The 21,047-nt window shown below is 36.7% G+C and overlaps 1 protein-coding gene across 2 annotated transcripts in view; it reads left to right on the forward strand.

Moving 5' to 3' along the window:
- The window catches only part of PDE1A (phosphodiesterase 1A), a 236,704-nt gene that overhangs the window by 194,476 nt on the left and 21,181 nt on the right, over positions 1–21,047 (forward strand). For both annotated transcript variants that reach the window (XM_035007595.1, XM_035007596.1), the window contains exons 11-13: positions 10,425–10,506; positions 12,709–12,829; positions 13,910–14,070. In XM_035007595.1, coding sequence (XP_034863486.1) covers positions 10,425–10,506; positions 12,709–12,829; positions 13,910–14,070 — 364 coding nt within the window. The remainder of the gene's footprint in view (positions 1–10,424; positions 10,507–12,708; positions 12,830–13,909; positions 14,071–21,047) is intronic.

Consider the following 21,047-nt stretch of genomic DNA (forward strand, 5'->3'; position numbering starts at 1 on the left):
AAAATGCTAGAGTAGAGAGAGCAAATATCTTTCATCATAAAATACAAAAGGGGAGGATATACAGCACTGCTGTATACATCTTGTTGGGCAAGGGAGGCTGAGAAATGTAGTTTTTTGCTGGGCGGACATGTGCCTAAGTAAAAACTAGATTGTTATATGAAAAAGCAAGCTTGGACATGGGGAATGGCCAGTGCTCTCTACCACAAGTATACTTTTTTTTTTTTAAATAGTATCCCTGTTCTATTTCTACTTCCACCTGAGGTACCACAATACAAATATGATGCTAACCACCCAGAGTTAGCATCAGTTCCCAAAGTTAAAGGCTCAGTTTTCCATAAGAATGGCTTTACTTCAAGATGCCAACCTCAAGTGGGGCCCTAGGACACCAGCCCATCTGACCACTTGTTATAAATTCAGGGGTTCCCATGACCCTCCTCAGGTTTGACAATTTGTTGCAGTGACTCAAAGAACTCAAGAAAGCACTATACTTATGGTTATGGTTTAATTATAAAGAATACAATAAGGAATAGCCAATTGACATTTTACCTATTCTGAAGACATGAAGACTGAATATATTACTATATTTGGAAGACTCTGGTTTCTGTCTCCCATTGTCAATGATTATGGTTTCACTTTAAAAATAGCATTGCATAGTCCTAGAGAAACTTACTGAGTAGCATCTTCCAAATTTAAGTATTTTCATACTAAAAATAGTTTAAACATATTTTAATACATTGTGTGGTAAAAAACAAAAAAACACCACAAATATTAAAACCTATCCAGTTCTACAGGGCAACTGTGTGCTATGGCCAAATAAAAATTATAATTTCATGTTCTCAGCCAAATATTAACTAGAAAATGGTAAATCTAAAGAGAACTTAGAGATCTTTAAGAACACCTTTCTCATAGTAGAGATGAAAACAACAGAAATAAGAAAACAACCTGACTTTGTTCAGGTTAAGAAAAATTTTTTAAATATTTTAAATGATCCTGAAAGCACAACTTTTGAAATTTTGTCAGATGCAGTTAAAGCAATGCTTAGAAGAAATTTTATTAGCTTTAAATGCTTATATTAGAAAAGAACAAAAGTATGTATCAATCATCTGTGTTTCCACCTAAATAAGCCAGAGTTAGGAAAATTAAACCTAGTTGATTGAATAAAGTAACAAATATAAAGTTGATTGAAGGAAGTAACAAATATAAAGCTGAATGAAGGAAGTAACAAATATAAAAGCAGAAATCAATGAAATAGGACAAAGACAAACAATAGCAAAAATTAACAAAGAAAGCAGTTGGTTCTTTGAAAAAAAAAATAAAATTATTAGCAAGTTTAAAAAGAGAAAAACCCCACAAATTATAAATAAAAAAGAAGTTATCATTATGGACCCTACACATAGTAAAAGGATAAGGAATATTATGCACAATTTATGCCAATACATTTGACAATTTAGAAGAAATGTCAAATTCTTTGAAAGATATAAATTACCAAAACAAACACAAGAAAAAATTGTAATTTGTATATCCATGTATTTATTTTTAAACATTGAATTTATAATTTAAACTCTTTCCATGAAGAAATATTCAGGCTTAGATGGTTTCAATTCTTAATTCTCATTTCAGTTCTCAATTCTCATTTCAGTTCTCAATTCAGATGAGAGATGGTGAGTTCTTTCAAGCTTTTCAAAACGAAATAATGCCAGTTTTAACACAGAGTGAGAGGGAAAATTATCAGTATAACCCTGACAAAACCTGATGAAGATTTTGCAAGTAAAGAAAATTACATACCCATATCTGTCATGAACCTAGTTGGAAAATTCCTTTAAATGTTAGCAAATCCAATCCAGCAATATAGTAAAAGAGTATATTTTATGACCTGAGTTGATTTAATATTAAAAAATCATTTAAAGTAATTTACTATACTAAGAGAAAAAAGAATCCTACTATCATGTCAATAGATGCAGAAAAGGCATTTGACAAAATTCAAAAGAAACTAATTACAAAAACCTTCTGCAAACTAGAAATAGGGGACCTCTCTCAACATGGTAAAAAGTGTCAATAGCTTTCATAATACTTCCTGGTGAAATATTGAACACTTTCATGCTAAGTTCAAGATATCTGCTCTTACCACTTCTTTTCAACATGGCATTTGAAGCTCTAGCCATTAAAATAAATAGAAGAAAATAAAGTATAGATTGGATAGAAATAAAAAGAACTGTCTTTATTTGCAGAAACATGAGCTTCTACAAAGAAAATTTTAAGGAATCTCTAAAAAGCTACTAGAACTGATGAATAAGTTTAACAGAGTTGTAGGATCAATTGTAGTTCTGTATGCTGGCAACAAACAACTTGGAAATAAAAATTTCAATACAATATGATTTATAATAGCATAAAAATAAAAAGTGAGAATATATTTAATTAAATGCATATAAAACCTAAGCACTGAAAACCACAGGGTATTGTTGAGAGAAGATTTTTAAAGACCTATCTATGTAGATTGAAAGGTATACCACATTAATGGATTAACATGTTAAGATGTCAATTCTTCCAAAATTGATTAATACACTTAACATAATCTTTATCAGAAATTGTAACAGACTTCTTTGTAGCAGTTGAAAGAGAGCTGATCCTAAAATCAACATGGAAATGTAAGAATCTGAAAATGGCCAAAACAATTTTGAAAAAGACTGAGAAAGTTGGAGAATTTATACCTCCTTATCACATGACTTAGTAGAAAGCTAGAGTCATCAAGACAGTGTGTTATTAACATGGAGACAGGCAAGTAGACCAATAAAATAGAACAGTGAACCCATACTTATCTTGTCATTTGATTTTCTACAAAAGCAACAAAACATTTCAATGGAGAAAGGAAAGTTTGTAAATAGCAAGGGAATGATACTTATTAAATATAGGAGAGAAAAGGAATCTTGTCCCTTATATAAATATTAACTCAGGATTGACCCCAGCCTTAATATAAAACACGACTCTAAAGGTTCTAGAGGAAAACTTAGGAGAATATGTCTCTAATTTGGGGGGTAGCCAAATATTTCTTAGAAAAGACACAAAAAGCACTGCCTAAAAAAAGAAAAAAAATAGGCAAAGTGGACAAGAGCAAATTTTAAAGCTTCTTCTCTTCCAAAAATACCATGAAGGCAAGCCATAGAGTGAGAGAAAATATTTGTACTACAAATATCTGTCCAAGGGCTTGTTCACAGATTGCGTAAGGAACTCCTACAAATCAGTAATTAAAAAAAAAAAAATCAGACTAATTTGATCAGACACGATACCTCTACATCCTCACCATAAGAGCTAAAATTAAAAGGACTGAAAATATTAAGTGTTATTGAGGCTGTGGAGCAACTGGACTCCAGTTGCAAGTCCAGGCATTACAGGTAGAAGTATAGGTCATTACAACCCATCTGAAAACTACTGGTAAGCAATCACTAAAGAGAAACTTACTATTCCCTATGACCCAGCATGTCCACCCACAGGTGTATAACTCAGAAAAACTGGTGCTTATGCCCACCAAAAGTGGAGTAGTCATAACAGTATTACTTATGATAGTCCAATTTACATCAATACTAGAAATGGTATAGTCATACAATGGAATACCACGCAAAAATTAAAAAAATGGACTAATAACACAAACAAGGATGAATCTCAAAAAAATACATACTGTATGATTCCATTTATATGAAGCTCCAAACTGGCAAAATTAATCTCTGGTGATTGAAATCTGAACGATGGGTGCCTATAGGAGGTGAGATTCACTGGAAAAAGTTAAGGGAATCTCTGGAGGTAGTGGAAACGTTTCATATATTAATTGACTGTTAATTACACAAATGTGTTCATAATTTATGTTTTTAAGATTTGTACGTAAGTTTTTCCTTGACTTAAAAAAGAATATATCAGAATAAAGGTGCTTCATCAATGACTTGAACTCTAAAAAAAAAAAAAAAACAGTGTTAAGAAAAGTCTCTAATAAATTCCAGAGACTTTTTATTTTATAGATTTTATTTATTTATTTGACAGAGAGAGACACAGCAAGAGAGGGAACACAAGCAGGGGGAGTGGGAGAGGGAGAAGCAGGCTTCTCGCTGAGCAGGGAGCCCGATGTGGGGCTCGATCCCAGGACCCTGGGATCATGACCTGAGCCGAAGGCAGACGCTTAACAACTGAGCCACCCAGGCACCTCAAATTCCAGAGACTCTTGAAAATTACTGTTAGATATCTAAACAGTATCATGACTTGTATTATCCCTGTCTTGTATTGATTTCAAACCAAAGAATGCCTTACAGAACCATGAGAATAATGAATTTAATGAAATTGAGTCCAGATGTTTTTGAAATTCACTATCTTCTTGAGTTTTCTAGAAAAGTGACTGATAGTAATAATGAAGCTTCCAGCACGCAGTGATTTTTGACATCTGAAATCCAGGGTAGAGGGAAACTGTTCCGTAAAGCTATTTAGCAATTCTGTCATTCTCAGTGCCTGATAAACAGTGACTCAGATATCTAAATTGAGATTAATATGCATGCAACACAAAAGGTCAAGTCTTGGAATAGGTATAGCATCAATATTTGGAATGTTTTTATGATCTGCATTTTTCAGATTGTGTTAGAGTAAGAAAGTGTCAGGTTTTTGTTTTGTTTTGTTTTTTTTGACAAGATTCTTGATGGGCAATGATAAGCATTTGTATCACCCCAGAATGTTCAGAAATGACAGTCTTTTCTTGAATGACCTTAAGATGAGATACTTACAGCTCAAAGGAGAGTAAAGCATACATGTTAATATGGACTATTATAAAATCAAATTGTCTCTGCTAGCATTCCCTCTTCTCTTCAACTATGAAATTCCTTTCAGATCATAATAAGTTGATTTAGGAATTGAGCTTTTAATAATGGAATCTTATATTTCTTAGTCTCTGGACTTTTAAAAGTAAGTGACTTTCAAATCCCCTTCAGAAAGATATATTGCAAAACAGGTGAAGGTCAAAACAAGCGAGTTTGTACTACCAACAAACATGTTCACAAGCAAAACAAGTTTATCTTTATGAGACTTATGCTAACATATGACATTGATGCCAACAGCTAAAATGTTTCCATGCATTCAAGTAACTAAATGAATCCCGCAGTACTCTTGTTCTTTGTCATATCCCATATTTTAGCCCTTTGGAGGTGTGTGTGTGCACATATAAATACACACATATACATATATGTGTACATATATACATATATGTACATACATATATATACATACGTGTGATTTAATGTTTCAGGAAAATCCTGAGGAATTTTGGGATGTGTTGACTTCTAAGTCACTTTCTTATTAATTTGTCTACTAAGTTTATTTTATCTAACAAAGGGCTTAAATAGATATTAAGAATTTTTAAAACACAATGTATTTCTGGAAGACAAACCAAGGTTGACCAAGATATCTGTACCATCCTTTAAACATCCCCAACTCTTGGTGTAGCTACTTTAAGCGTACCTTCTAAAGCCATGAGAAACTGTAGCCTGAGAAGATCAGAATTGTATCCAGATTTTGCAGCCTTGAGAAACTTATTTCTGTCTCTAATAAGCAACAGATGATGAAGCAGGTCCTCATCTCCAAAGCATGTTTCACAGCACTATTGTGATATTCATCAATAGAGTTAATGTCCTCTCCTCGAGTGTTCCCACAGCTCAACACAGTTGCCTTAGCCCTCTGACTATAATGTGTGGATTCAGAAGATGCTCCCTTCTTTACAACTATGAGTGATGAGACAGACATCAGAGATGCAGGGACTGGCCAAGGAAAAGGCATTAGTACAGGAAGACAGGTTTTTGCTTTTTATTCTCTCTTTGAACAGACATATTAGGTTGGCAAGATAATAAGAAGTTACTACCAATAAAGATTTGTTCATGCTTCATACTATATGAACCCAATAACTAAGTGAATTTTTCCCTTTTTCAACTAGTTGTTTTGTGACACACTAAAAAAAAAGGACATTTATGTAAAATCTCCATTTACCAATACATATTACCTTGTCAAACAAATAATTGGGAATGCAATTTTTTGGAGAGGGAAGGACAAAGTAATTATTTATTCTAAATTGTATACCATCAAGCCCCTTATGTTCTTCAGCATTGCTAGAAGTAGTATAAAATGTGTTATCTCAAAATAGATTTTATTTCCCACATTAATAAAAGTGTACTTAGTGCATTCCCAGCCAAGGATCTGGCATCACAAATTCAGACACAACCAAAGAAATATTCATCACTATAAAGAACCCTAGCTATGAGCCAGGATAATAACTTAAAATGTAAAAACCAAAGCTCATAGTTTTAAGAGGCATGCAAGTATTATACAAGGGGTACTAATGTTCAACAAAATATAACTCACAAAATACAATTATACCACATCATAAATTTTGCTTAAAGTGAATATGTTAGCTATAATAATCATTAAACTTTTAGACAGTTTTGGTGGCTTTCTAGAATTTAGAAGGACCGTTTTTAGAAGGAAGGAAGATAATTAGGTGGCCTAAATCCCTTAAGTAGGTTGTGCCAGGAGGGCTAAACTATTGCTTCTTCCCCTTCTCCTCAGTTAAATTCCCAGATAGAACTAGTGGCCCCTCCAATTCATCCTTGGCCTTATAGTGGCCTCCAGGTCTGTGGTCAGGAGCTTCCTGTATGTTTATCGGTGGTAGGGCTTCTGTGATTAAAACTTAGGTTTCAATGCAAAAGGTTTCTCAGGATTTCTATACTTCACCCTTTTCTATCTTCTTCAGTTCTCGAAAGCTATAGAAATTGCTTTGGCTTCGGATAAAATGCAAAAAACAAGAAATGTGCCAGTAAGTCATGGGATTTGACATCCTGTTGACAGTGATCAGAGCATCTCACACTGTTAAGAAAATATAAAAATAATGATTGGTCTTTGTTGTGGCCTTTCAGAGAAGAAACCTCAGCAACCTCCGGGGGAACTGAAGACAGGCAGGAGCTTGAGCACCACAGGCTGCCTGGTGTTTCCATGTTGCTGGGGTCACTTTCTCCCCTTCCCCACCTGCAGGCTCATCCCCAAGAAAGGATGCGGGGATCCACAAACAGAATTGAGTGGCATTGATTAATTAATTGAGTTTGGTGCCTTAGGGCCCTATATTTTTGGCTCCAACCACTGTACAAATCAATGTACCAGAATATATGTATATTCGGTATTTTACTGATTTTTTTGAAAGTACATTTTTGGCCTCCTGAAGGCAGTGCCCTCAAATGAAAGTACATCCGCCAAGAAAAACTAGTTGACTTTTACAATGTCTGTTGCCTTGACCCCTGATCTCATCTTGATGGAAAGTAAATGTTCCCTATTCAGGGATATTATAAGGAAAATTACAAAGTTTGTCAAATTTATCCTCAGGGAATCCAACTTTCTCTTTACGTATCTTTCCCTCTCATTTAGTAGTAACCCCCGCCTTGTCCTATTTTGTTTATAGTGCCCTCAGAGTCTGGCTATAGGGCCCCCTACTAATCTTGCACTCATGGCCTTAATTCACCCTAAAGGATAACACTTTAAATATTTATAAATAAATTAAATAATTAATGTGCTTTAGCTTTCAATGTGCTTTAGCAGTGGAAATTTAATATCCCAATTCCATTGTGGAATACAAGAAGCAAACAGAATATAAAATTTCTCACTCCAAATATAGGAAGGTGGACCCTACATAAATCTGTCAAATGCCTAAGTCCTATATGAAAATGTTGCCATCTAGCATTCTATAAAATTTAGCTCATGGAAGATAAATCATCACAGTGTCTTCTTCAGGCCCAAATTATCATTTTTAGATCAAAGAACTTCTGTTATATAGTATAAAAATATAGCTATTAAAATACCAGACAGCAGCTCCCGATCAATAAAACCAATCAGTCATATCCTCATAGGTCAGATAAGTGTCTCCAATATCGCATTTCCCATGAAGTCCATGAGGAGCTTTATTTCTATTTTAACAATAACAATATTATTATTTATAGTTTAACATAAACAATGATATTATTCTTGTACCTTATTCTCAATATGCTAAAAATCAAATCCATGATAGTCTTCAAATCCAGCCCTCATTCATATTGTCTTACTTCTATTAGTGGTACCAAAGACTCCTCTTCATTCAGGTGTGAAGCCCAAGAGTCATCTTCAGTTCACTTCTTGTCATCCCCCACACTGCTGACAAATCAATCTTTCAAAAGTAGAACTCCTGTCGGTCAATCCCCTGCTAGAAAACAGGGTGTGTGTGGGGGGGAAGCCAATGCTTCTCCGCCACATGCTCAATTAAGTACCAATCTTTTTTCCTGTGGTTTAACACCATCCAAAATATGCATTAGACATCATAAATATCTCACAGTTCTGTATCTTTGCTATTATTATGATTCTTATTTATTTGTCTTTTTTTTATTATGTTATGTTAATCACCATACATCACATCATTAGTTTTCGATGTAGTGTTCCATGATTCATTGTTTGCGTATAACACCCAGTGCTCCATGCAGGACATGCCCTCTTTAATACGCATCACCAGGCTAACCCATCCCCCAACCTCCCTCCCCTCTAGAACATATAATGTTATATTAGCTTCAGGTGTACCATAAAGTGATGCGACACTTCTGTACCATACTCAGTGCTCATCATGGATAGTGTACTCTCAATCCTCTTTACCTGGAAGAAGTGTGGTTCTTATTTGCTAATATTAATGACTGTTTACCGAATACTAGTCTTCATGTAAATTACCTTAGATAGCCTCAGGATAATCCTACTAGGTAGATACTATGATATCTTTATTCCTAATATGAGTTAACCTCAATTACCAAGTGAGGTAACATATGAGAATTCATTTCAGCAAAGGTTGTGATATGTCTAAAGTAACAGAGAGAACCAATTGGACAGCAGGGATCCAAGTGTGTATTTTATAGCTCCAAGGCTGATGGCACTAATAATTCCTTGCCCTGGATGTAAATATTAATTCCAAATGGAATGGGTGTCATTATCCTCTAAGGAAGGAGCATGGCTGCTGAAGGAGGTCATGGAAATTCTACGCCCCATTTTCTCTAAGTCATGAGAGTAAAATATACCCATTTGCAGCTACTTTGCCTACTTCTCTGGTGACCATATCTAGATTTTCGTCAAACAATTCTGATTTCAAACTTTCTCCTCCTTATAATCAGAGGCATGGTTTAGAGGAAGTGCACCAGGCAACATTGTCAATGAAAAATTGTAAAGCCCATAAAACATATTGACATGATTTTGTAAAGATCATGAGAAAAGGTGTTCAAGGTCGCCGAGTGAGTGGGAACTCAGAATTCCTCCAGTAGGCGGTCCGTTGTTACCATTGTTACATGGGCTCCACATCAATGCAAAAGTGAAGGCCCTTCCCTTTTGTCTTCTGACTTCAGAAACTGGCCGTGTGTCCTAAATTGTGGCCTTACACAAGGCCGGTATAGTCCATGAAGATACTATAGCGTAGGAAAAAATAGAGTCCGAGGCATTCTTTCAAATAGCCAGAAAATTGAAGCGAAGAGAAGAAAGTAAAGTAGCTTCTCTTTCTTTTGTAAGCATATCCCCTTGAATGCAAAGGAAAGAACCTGTGTTTGATGTTTGATAAACCTTGTGAAGAGAACGTTTTGCCCAGAGCAGCCTTCATTTTAGGAGATGAAAATTGAATTAGTTCTTGTGGTGTTGAACCCAAACATAAATGGAATTCTTTAACATATGTGCTCAATTAACCTACCATAGATAAGATCAAATAATAAAAATCATTGACATTTCAATTTTCTGAGACTATATTAAAATAAAATGATGCACACAGAAAGTAAAAGTGTTGAAGATATTCTTCAATATTTGCTGTGGGAGATTCAATTAAAATTGAATTCAATTAAAATTCAATATTTGCTGTGGGAGATTCAATTAATAAATGGAAAGATGTTTCAAAATGTTAATATACTTTTAATTTCAAAAAGCAGTACAATCATGAAGTCTTGATACTTGAAGATCTGTGTGATGTACTTGGCATGGGGGAAAAAAGAGCATAAAAATCCACGAGCTTGAGTGTTAATTAAATGTGAAATAACACACAGAGATGACTATTTTATGGTAGCTGCTGAAAATTCCAAAGAGCAAAGATTTGTCTCTTTATAGTAAAGGGGTTGTAATGCCAAAGCAGAGTCTCCACTTGCTGAAAATGCTCATTTTTTTTTTCTTCAGTAACATATATGTCCTCAAAAGGGAGACTGAGTAAAGTTACATCAACTTGGACTATACCTTTGGTTTTATAAAAATTAAATAAATAAAAACACAGTGCCAATTAAAATAAAGATGTGGCTTTTTTTAGACTTTGTATCTAGACTGCTCATTATCTAAGCGTCTCCAACCCAAGTCTGTACTAATGAGCTTTCCTTTCACAGGGAGATAAAGAAGCTGAATTAGGACTTCCATTTTCCCCACTTTGTGATCGGAAGTCAACGATGGTGGCCCAGTCACAAATAGGTACTACTCAGGAATGGTGGTTATGGAGGGTGGGTGTGTGTGAGCCAGTTTTCAAATGGATAAACCATGTTGTTCAAAGGGGCAACATCCATGAAAACCTCACTTCATATTCATAATAAATTTGATCTTCAGACTGATGTATATGGTGCTGAATGATAAGAATTTTGGAAAAATTCTCACAAAATGTAGTTCAATCAGCGTATTAGTAAATGTAATTGTTATTTGACTTGTAACCCCTTTTCAAATAATGGACTTTCTTCTTGTGTAAGAGACAGCATTTTTTGTGTTTTGTTGCTGACGATTGTAATCTGTAATTCAATCCTTTGTATGTAGGACAATGTAATGAAAATATTAATATATCTGTGTTATCACTAAGTTTGCAATATATATTTAATACAGTAGCTTATATTCCTTCAGAAAAAAATTCTTTTGATATAAGTAGATAAGCCGGCAAGTTCAGCCCATTATTAAAACATATTGTTGCTATGCTGCATGGTCCAAATATTTGTAATGGTTATTCCCAGAGCCAGCATCTTTATGACTGCGCTGTTAAGATTAATAAACATAAGGATGCCCGCCTAACCTCTCTAGCTGCTTCCGTACCAAGTCCTACAAAGCAGCAGTCAACTGTCAGAAAGCTTCTTGCTCTGACATTTGCCCCTTCCCATCCAAGTTCCAAAAGCTATTTTTCTAGCTACCATAACATAGGTGCCTACCATTGTTTAGCAGGTGTGAATGTGACAGGGTAAGAACCTCCTCAGGCAAGCTGGAAAGAAGGGAAGTTTCTGAGGCTTGTTGCCGTAATAATATAAATTGCTATCCTGTTAGTGGAGGTGACACATCATTTGCGAGGCTCCGTATCCCAGGCATTTAAAACCACAGACAGAACGGAAGTAGCACACCGGTAGCCAATTAACATTGCTTTGAGTCGAAGGCATCAATTAAAACACAGAACTATTGAAGTTTTCTTGAATTAAAATTGCACCTTAGGGGCCGCATTTACATGTCCGGCTCTGATTTGGGGGGGGGGCGTGATTTCAGGGTTGTGAGATCGAGCCCTGAGCCCCCTGTGGGCTCCAACCAGGTGTGGAGCCTGCTTGGGATTCTGTCTCTCCCTCTGCCCCTCCCCCACCCTCTCGCCCTCCCTTAAAAAAAAAGGCACCCTAATGTATACTATTACTAATCCAGTTACTTGAAATGTGAATTATTTGTATCTGATGGATGGGATATTCTTCAAATGTGGATATTTCTGGGCACAGTAGCCCTTAAAAAGCCTCCCTCCAGTTTCCTCTTATATTTGGACGGTCGTTCGTAGCTCCCAGGTGTGAGGCCACAAGCACTTGATTTCCAGGGGCACACCTCTCCAGGGACTTTTAGTGTTGAAGTGTGTACAGAGTGCGCAATAGGTTGTCTCCTCCACCTAAACACCACGGGGGAAGGGCTCCCTAGAGGACAGTGCCCCCTCCTCTCTATGTGTCATTTTCTATCTTGATGAGTACTTTACATTTAAAGTTGTTATTCATCCTGACATCTCAAGGTGGTGGGAATAATGCTGTCTCCCAGAGATGTTACTGTTCTCTTCACTGATTTGACAGAACACACCCACAGGCTGTGAACTAACACTTTACATCCAGAGAATAATAAACAGCAATTTGAAATATTAACACACTGGCAGAAAGCTCTGACTGATACAGTAAGGGGGAAAAAGCGGTTGCCTTCCTGTGGCCTGAGAAAAAACTTCAATTATTTCGTTTCTTTGAAGCTTAGATATTATTTTTTGTTGATTAGTAATAAATTCGAAAAGCAAGTGGAGACCTTTCAGAAAAGTAATGATCCCTCTCACTGAGAGAGGAAATTATATTCACTCTGGTTAGATTTGAATTTATTGTTAACAAGAGTATAAAACTGAATATTAAATAGGAAAGCCAATATACACGAGTTATCAGGCTTAAAATTGGATCACTTCCACTACTTGGGAGATTATTTTATAGAGCTATTAAACTATCTCTAAAGATTATGTTATTAGAATTTTTAAAAAAAGATTGTTATTAGATTGAAAATAATTGCACAGGGTAAGCTGAACCAGTGTTATAGCTGATAGTTACTATCAGGTGCGTCAAACTCTTCATTATTACAGATTTTAGAATTCAAGAAATTGTAATGTTTCAATTTATAAATATATATATTTTTTTGCTTTTGTAGGTTTCATTGATTTCATAGTAGAGCCAACATTTTCTCTTCTGACAGACTCAACAGAGAAAATTATTACTCCTCTTATAGAGGAAGCCTCAAAGACAGACACTTCTTCCTATGGGGCGAGCAGGTTTGATATTTTCTCCCTTTTTGCATCCTTTTTTATCTTTGTGTTGTTTAATAACCTTTTACTTAAGATTATCTTATTATCTCTTACAGCAGGGCAGGACGTTCTTAAAAGAATTATTAGGTAGTATTTCCACCTAGTGGCTAGGTGTGATATTGCATCTGCCTTTGAAATTCACTTGATACCCACTGCAAAGTGTGTCTAATGAGTATAACACAAGAGTATTCAATACTCAGGAGACTGAAAATATCTGAATTTTCATGCAAATGCATGTGTTATGCCTTGGATATTAACATATCTAGTTGTGTCAGTTTGCTTACAAACAAACCAATTACAACCCACTTGTACATCTGGGGAGAATCCTATACCAAAAGAAGGCTTGTAGCTGATGTGGGTCAATAGATGTGTATAACATGTAACAGTAACATCCATTATATATACAATCACTTACAGTATTTCAAGCTGAACACTTTTCATCAATAAATTTGTTAAGGCATATTATTTAAAGCTTCCAGTTGAAACCAGTCATGCTTAAATTCTTGTCCATCCGAACACACAACTTTTGCTAGTGGCACACCAACAGACTCTCTACATGGGGCCCCAGTGAGGACACTGAGGAAATGTTCTACCCGAGGAAGATTCGGGGGAGCCCCCACTTAGGGCTCCAGAATCGTGATGCCCCTTTATTGATGTCCACCAGTGGATTCACTGCTAAGTCAGCTATGTCCACCAATGGATTCACTGCTAAGTCAGCTCACCTCAAGTTTCCACTGTTCTAATCAGGCCTAGCCACCCCAAGATGCAAGAGTGCTCCAACCTGCTGCTCTGGGAGTCCTTGACCGACCCAGGGACTTCCAGCCAGAGTCCCTGCCCTCTCCCTGAGAGGAGAAAAGGAGGGACGTGAGCAGCCCGGCCGCACCCTCCAAACCGGGCCTGAGCACTTGCCTTTCTGGGTCAGCGTTTGGTTTTGTAAAGTGTTTCAGGCTTTGCTCCCTCATTTCATATCTTGACCTTTGTGTTTTGGGGGCTTTTTTTTTTTTTTCATTGTGACTATTAGCTTCAGCACCTTTCTTGTGTTCGCAGCGTTGATTTGTTTAGACGATCAAATATGAAAGGCACCGTGAACGACGGAACCTATTCCCCAGACTACTCCCTGACAAGCGTAGACCTACAGAGCTTCAAAAACAACCTGGTGGACATCATCCAGCAGAACAAAGAGAGGTGGAAAGAGTTAGCTGCACAAGGTAGAGTTGTTTATGAAGCCTAACTGCCACCTCCTTCTTTCTTAACTCCTCCTCTAGGGTTTTGGCTTTCTTTCCCCACACCCCCTAGATTTCTTCTTTGATGAAATACACAAGCCTTTGGTGGTATCTGAAATTTGGCCAACTTTTGATTATCGCTAACAAAGTTGGTTTATCTGGTAGAAATTCTGCTCTGCTTATGTCACATGGGCTGCAAAAGTCTGTGTCCGTGGGTGGCAGTGACCTGAACATGAAGGAGGGGACGATAAAATGGTGACAAAACTTTACGTGGCAGAGTGACCTCCTGTTCATTTCTAGAAGTGCTTTGGAGCCTGTGTTTTAGGCTTTGCAAGTGGCTTTTGTGTTGCATTAGGAATGTAACACCCTGTGTCAGAGATTTGGGTGTGTTTTTTTCAATGTTCCTAAGTTATTTCTTTTGGTGACCAGTCTACTCATGCGTTGGAAAAAAATAATTTGTAATCAGCCATTAAAGGAAACAATTGGGAAGCTAGCTTCAGCTATTTCTGATATGTTTTCTGATTCAAATAAATGAGTCGATTTGGTTTACAAGGTATGTGAATTAGTATCAGTCATTATCTTTTGTGCAGGAAATTAGCTTCCTAATTCCAAATCTGGCCCCTGCCCCCCGTCACGCTCCCATCCATAGCCCTGTGTCTCTCCCGTGCTCTACTCCCTGCACAGAGGTCTCTGGCAAGTTCTTGAAATACCCCAGAGCCTTTGCAATGACTGTTTCTTCAGCCAGAGATTCTCCCCACAGCTCTCTGCAAGGCTGATTCCTCCTTGCCTGGGAAGTCTGTTGCTTAACTTTAACTTGAAAAACAGCACTTAATTAACTCACTTAATTTAATTTTCACATGGACCTTATAAGGTATATACTATTGTTATTCTCATTTACGTAAGAAAACCGAGGCAGAAGACACTATGTGACTTTGCCCCAAATCCCATAACTAGTAAGTGAAGGAGCTAGAATTGACTCTTTCTCTCCAAATGCAGTGCTTGAAAGCCTCATGGTAGGTAGCCGCACAAGGAGGCCCTCCTTGACCACTACAAGTAACGTCCTCCATCCTGTCTTTCCCGATGAGGGCCCAGTCTAGTGCCTTCGATGTGGTATCACTAGTCCATAATCAGTGATATTTACTTATTCCTTTTTTCTGTTTTCCACATGGGTAGCCTATGGTCCATAAAAGTTAGGACATGGTCTGTTGTGTTTTCCAGTATATCCTCAGCTCCTACCACAGTGTTGAGCATATAAGAGGCACTCAGTAAATATTTATTTAATGAAATAACTACTTAGTGAGTCACATTATTTCCTCCACCTCTGCTATTAGAAGTAAAAGAAATACCATTCTCATGTCTTCATCTGACTCTGCAACTCGCATTTTCCCATAAGTCTGATCTTAGTTGAAAAGAAATCTTTTCCCAGGCTTTGGTAGCTCCATACAGCCATGACGAGGGCCACGTCCTATAGTCACACGCCCCCCTCCCCCCTACTCAGAATGGCCCTGTGCTTAATTAAATCCTCTACTATCATCATCTCGAAATTCTTAAAAATTTTTGAGCCAGGGGCCTCATTTTTATTTTGCATGGGGCCCTGCAATTATGTAGCTAGTCCTGGCCATTACAGAGGGCCTTTGTAATACATTGTTGTCACTCGATAAAGAACATAACACAACACAAGACCCAGATGGCAATACTGAAATATTGTCAAACCCATCTAACTGGAGACTTCAGATGCCTGGAATTACCCTTCTCTAGGGACAAATTATACTCAAGATATTGACCCTGAAGCACTATAAGACATAAATCCCTAACCCATAAGCTCTTTGAAAACAGGAACAATATGTATCTTATTGTCATCATTTTCTCAGAGCTAACATGTCCCTGGCAGAGTGTAGGTGCTTTAAAATTATTTAATGAGTATAGTTTTGAATGAATGAATGAATGAATGAATGAATACTTAAACTCCACTTTGAATGTATTTATTCAGAAAGGAAAACAAATAAATAAATATATTTTCAGCGATGGAAGGCAGAGAAGAGGCAAGCAAGACCTGAGATCCCTCCTGTGTGCCAGGCATTTTACATGGATTATCCAATTTCCTCCTGCAACAACCTTCCTGACTAGAAATGATTACCCTTGCTTTATACACATGTATAAAGGATCACACAGCTTCTAAGCACTAGAGTCAAAACTATTCTGATTCTTTACCCAACGTTTTTCCCACTGCACACTAGCACCTCTTTCAAAAATTTTTGAAAAAAAGTATTCATCTTCAATGAACCCAAAAATCCAATTGACCAAAACACTCTCTCTTCCAAGAAAGTTTTAACTAAAAGAAACAATGATAAACCGCAAACATCAACCTATCACCTGGAACCTATTTGTCATAAACTGGTGAAAGAAAACTCTGTCAGAATTGGCTTAGGGACTAAAAGTGCTCCCTTCCTAATAAACTTTCTGGCACTGTGCTCTTTTGAAGATTTTGTTGCACAGGGACAGTAAACTTTAGGTGCATATAAAATTCTCAATGTACATTTCTGGAATTGAGGAATAATATCTGAGTCCTATCATTGGAAAAGATAGAACCAAGATTTGAATACAGACAGCCTGGTTTTAGCAAATTAAAACCATAGATCATTTTGATAATATCATTTCCAAGGGGTAGTTGTGTAGAGTACACACATTTTAAGTAAAGCAACTACTGCCAGATTTATTTTATTTATAACATTGCATGTTTGGTTTCTATTTCCAATGCAGTGGTGAAGTAGATAAACTTAAAGAAATATCTCATGGTAAAAACAACTAAAAATGTGGGGTGGAATATTGCTAACAAGAAATTGACAGAGACAGTGCTTCTAGAACTATCTCCCTGTCTCCTTGCTTATAACAAATATTAAAAAGCATGTTGCTTTCAACAAAAAAAGAAGGAAGAAAGAAAAAGAAAGAAAGAAAGAAAGAAAGAAAGACAGAAAGAGAGAGAAAAGCTGATACCCTCAGAACTTATCCAAATAAAGATCAAACAGAAATTGAGAGAGATAAGGAAACTTTGGAGATAGAATCTCTCTGGAGGGCATCTGCTTACCTTTGCTGGAGTTCTGGGTTTGCAGACTGAATTGACTACCACACTGGGTTTACACTAGAAATGCAAATTTGATTCTACATTTATTTATTTATTTTTAAGATTTTTATTTATTTGACAGAGAGAGACACAGCGAGAGAGGGAACACAAGCAGGGGGAGTGGGAGAGGGAGAAGCAGACTCCTGCTGAGCAGGGAGCCTGATGCGGGGCTCAATCCCAGGACCCTGAGATCATGACCTGAGCCAAAGGCAGACGCTTAACAACTGAGCCACCCAGGCGCCCCTTGATTCTACATTTAAAAATTCTGTTAATGCAACTTACCTTATTAAGGATCAAAAGATAAAAATCTAAGATCTCAAGAGATACAGAAAGAACATTCCAGAAAATTCAGTATCTATTCATGATAAAAATTATTAAAATTAAAGCTTAATCTATTATTTCCATTTTCCCACTTTTCTTGCCTTCATTTTTACTGCTTGAGTTGTTTCTTTTTTCCATTGCAATTCATTTCCTTGATGGTTTGAAATATTTACTCTTTATTCCTTTCATTTTCATGATTAATTAGAAAATTTTAAATGCATAATCAATAGTAGATAACAATGAAGTTAGTAACTTCACCCTTCCACAAAATAATACAAAACCTTATAAAACTTTGTCTCTGATATTTTTAAAAGCTTCTAAAATGCAGACTTTATATTTAATAATTAAAATTTAAAACATGTCCTTGAAATCCAATAATATGAGGAGTATTGCTTTTTAACATCGTTTTCAAAAATCAAGCTAGTGTAGGAAGACTTTCTCAAGGTCTCCTCCATGCATGCATAGCTCCTCAGCAAGCTGGAGATATGTGGAGAGCTATCTCAGACCTTCCACGGCTCTCTAATTGCTAGGATTTTTCTGTGAAATGCTGCTCATCTACCAGTTACCCAAACTTGGACTGCAGCCTCAGGCTTGCAAAGCTGTGAGTTTCCCCCCATTTTTTCTAAACTAAACCCATGCTTTACATTGTAGAAACCAGGGTCTTTAGCCCTCTGCTCCTATTCCAAATTGAGCCTACCACCTCTAGCAGGAAAACTGGTTTCTGCTGCCATTCTCAAGTCAGGGTTGGCAGGGAGGTTGGGAGTAGCTCTGGGCAAAAAGTTCACAGATTCCTGGGACACCTGGGTGGCTCAGTTGGTTGAGTGGCTGACTCTTGGTTTCTGCTCAGATCATGATCTCAGGGCCCTGGGATTGAGCCCCACGTCAGGCTCCGTGCTCAGTTCAGTGGGGAGTCTGCTTGAGGAGTCTCTATCTCCCTCTCCTCAGCCCTCTCTCTGCTTGTACACTCTCTCTCTCTCTTTAAAATACATACATCTTAAAGAACAAAAAACGGATCACAGATTCCTTCTGTTCTTACCTTTTGCTCATGTGCATCAGAAGACATGAACAAAACATTCACTCTAGCACTATTCTTGAGAGCAAAAAAACTGAAAACAACAGCAAAATAGATTCACAATCTGTGGTATATTCATATTATGGAAAAGCACACAACTGTTAAGATAAATGAACTTTAGGGGCACCCGGGTGGCTCAGTCATTAAGTGTCTGCCTTCAGCTCAGGTCATGATCCTGGAGTCCTGGGATTGAGCCCCGCATCAGGCTCCCTGCTCGGCGGGAAGCCTGCTTCTTCCTCTCCCACTCCCCCTGCTTGTGTTCCCTCTCTCGCTGTCTCTCTCTCTCTGTCAAATAAATAAATAAAATCTTTAAAAAAAAAAAAAAGATAAATGAACTTTAGGTGTGAGTCCCAACAGGGATGGAAGACACAAATACTATTGAGCAAAATACACAAGCAGCTTCAGTATAGCAAGATGCCATTTATAGAGAAATTTTTAAAACCTATAAACTAACCAGTAGATTTTAGAAGACACTTAGCTTCATACCTAGAACTGTTAAAGAAGCATGTCTCTTTAGAGCTAGCCCCCAAATGACAAACATAAGTATTGGTTCTCCCCTGAGGCAAAGGAGTTACTTTCGTAAGCCACTTGATGGTTTGGTTTGTGTTTAGACACAAAAATTACAAATTGAACCAGATCCACCAAGTCCACCTTGATCAGAACAAAACCACAAATCAATCCCAGAGCTGTTTTCTTTCCCGTCTTCTCAAAGAAGATGTGTATTTGAGAAAAAAACAAGTTATGTCCCAAAATGGAATCAGGGTGTTGGGGGTGGGGGGGTGTCAGACTGAAATGGAAAGCAGTATGTTTCTTATTGTACTTAAACTTTCTGATTTATTTGATGTTGATTCAAACCCCAAAATACTAGGGCTCAAAGGCAAGTAACAAGTGAGGAAAGGAGGCAGCGTGGGAACCAAGGCGCCATAAGATTTGCCCATTGCGCACCAGTAACAGCTGTTTAGAACCAGAAGGAAACCTAGTGCTAGGTGAAGGCGAGCTTGACATTTTAAAATATGCATTAAAATTGTCAAACACACAAGTGTTTTCTAGTCTCTTTTGGGAGCTTATTTCCTACATAAATGCTCCGGAGTGTTCAGTATGGTATCATTCATTTGAAATTTTTAAGACCCACTTTTTCTTTAGTAGCTCGTAAGATCCACCAAAATGGAAAACAAATTAAGATTTTGGTTAGAATTACTTTGATATCAATTTGGAGAGAATTATCTTTATGATGGCGAGTCTTCCTATTCATATATATCTTATATGTCTTCTTCCATGTTTCTCAGAAAGTTTACTTTTACTTCATAGTAATAATAATGGTGATGGAAATATACTTGTTAGATGGCTGGCACCACATTAAGCATATTATATACCATGTAATCACTGTTTATCCTTAATAATAATTTATTTCAAAATGTTGAATATATCTTGTTGGATTTCCCATCAGTATTTTATATTTTTTGTTATTTTTGCAAATGGTTGTTTCTCATTGGTGTATAGAAGTACAATTTGCTTTTGAATACTGATCTTCTGCAAATAATGACAGTTTTTTTTATTTCCCAAATGTATACCTTTAATGATTGTTTTTCTTGAATCAACTCCATTAGCAAGTTTATCCAGAATCATCTGAAATGGAAGCGGTGATAGCATTTGGCTTGTCTCTAAATTTAGAAGGAAGGTGTTTCATGTTTCATCATTAAGTGTGGTATTTCCTAATTTTGTTTGATCTGCTCTTTATGAGGTTATGTTTCCATCAATAATTTGTTAAGAAAATGTATTTTTTTATTTTTTTAATTTAAATACAAGTTAGTTAACATATAGTGTAGTATTGGTTTCAGAGAAAATGCATTTTACAGGGAACATTTAGTTTTCTCAACTGTCTTTTCTGTGGCTCTTAAAATAGTTCAATAATTTTTTTTGATTGGTTCCTATAATGATTTATATTAATAGGTTTTCTAATGTTGAACCACCTTATATTCCTTGATTAGGCCCAACTAATTGTGATGTATTAACTTTTTTAAATTTATGTATTACTTTTGCTGATTTAAAAAAAAAATCTATATTTATGATGAGATTAGCCTGCAATTTTCCTTTCTCATACTTGTAGTTCTGGTATTAAGGATACACTAGCCTCAGAAAATGAGTTGGAGTTTTTAAATTCTTTTTTTTTTAAGATTTTTTAATTTATTTATTCATTTGAGAGAGACAGAGAGAGCATAAGCAGAGGGAGCAGCAGAGGGAGAAAGAGAAGCAGACTCCCTGCTGAGACGGGAGCCTGATCTGGGGTTCATTCCCAGGACCCTGGGATCATGACCTGAGCCAAAGGCAGATGCTTAACCGACTGAGCCACCCAGGCGTCCGGAGTTTTTAAATTCTTGAGAGTTTGTGAGCCTTAAATTGGCATTGAATGTTTGGCAGAATTTACTTTCAAAAACCAGGCAAGCCTAC

The sequence above is a fragment of the Mirounga leonina genome, unplaced genomic scaffold (genome assembly GCF_011800145.1).
Source record: "Mirounga leonina isolate KUSES-001 unplaced genomic scaffold, KU_Mleo_1.0 Mir_151, whole genome shotgun sequence".
Lineage (NCBI taxonomy): Eukaryota > Metazoa > Chordata > Mammalia > Carnivora > Phocidae > Mirounga > Mirounga leonina.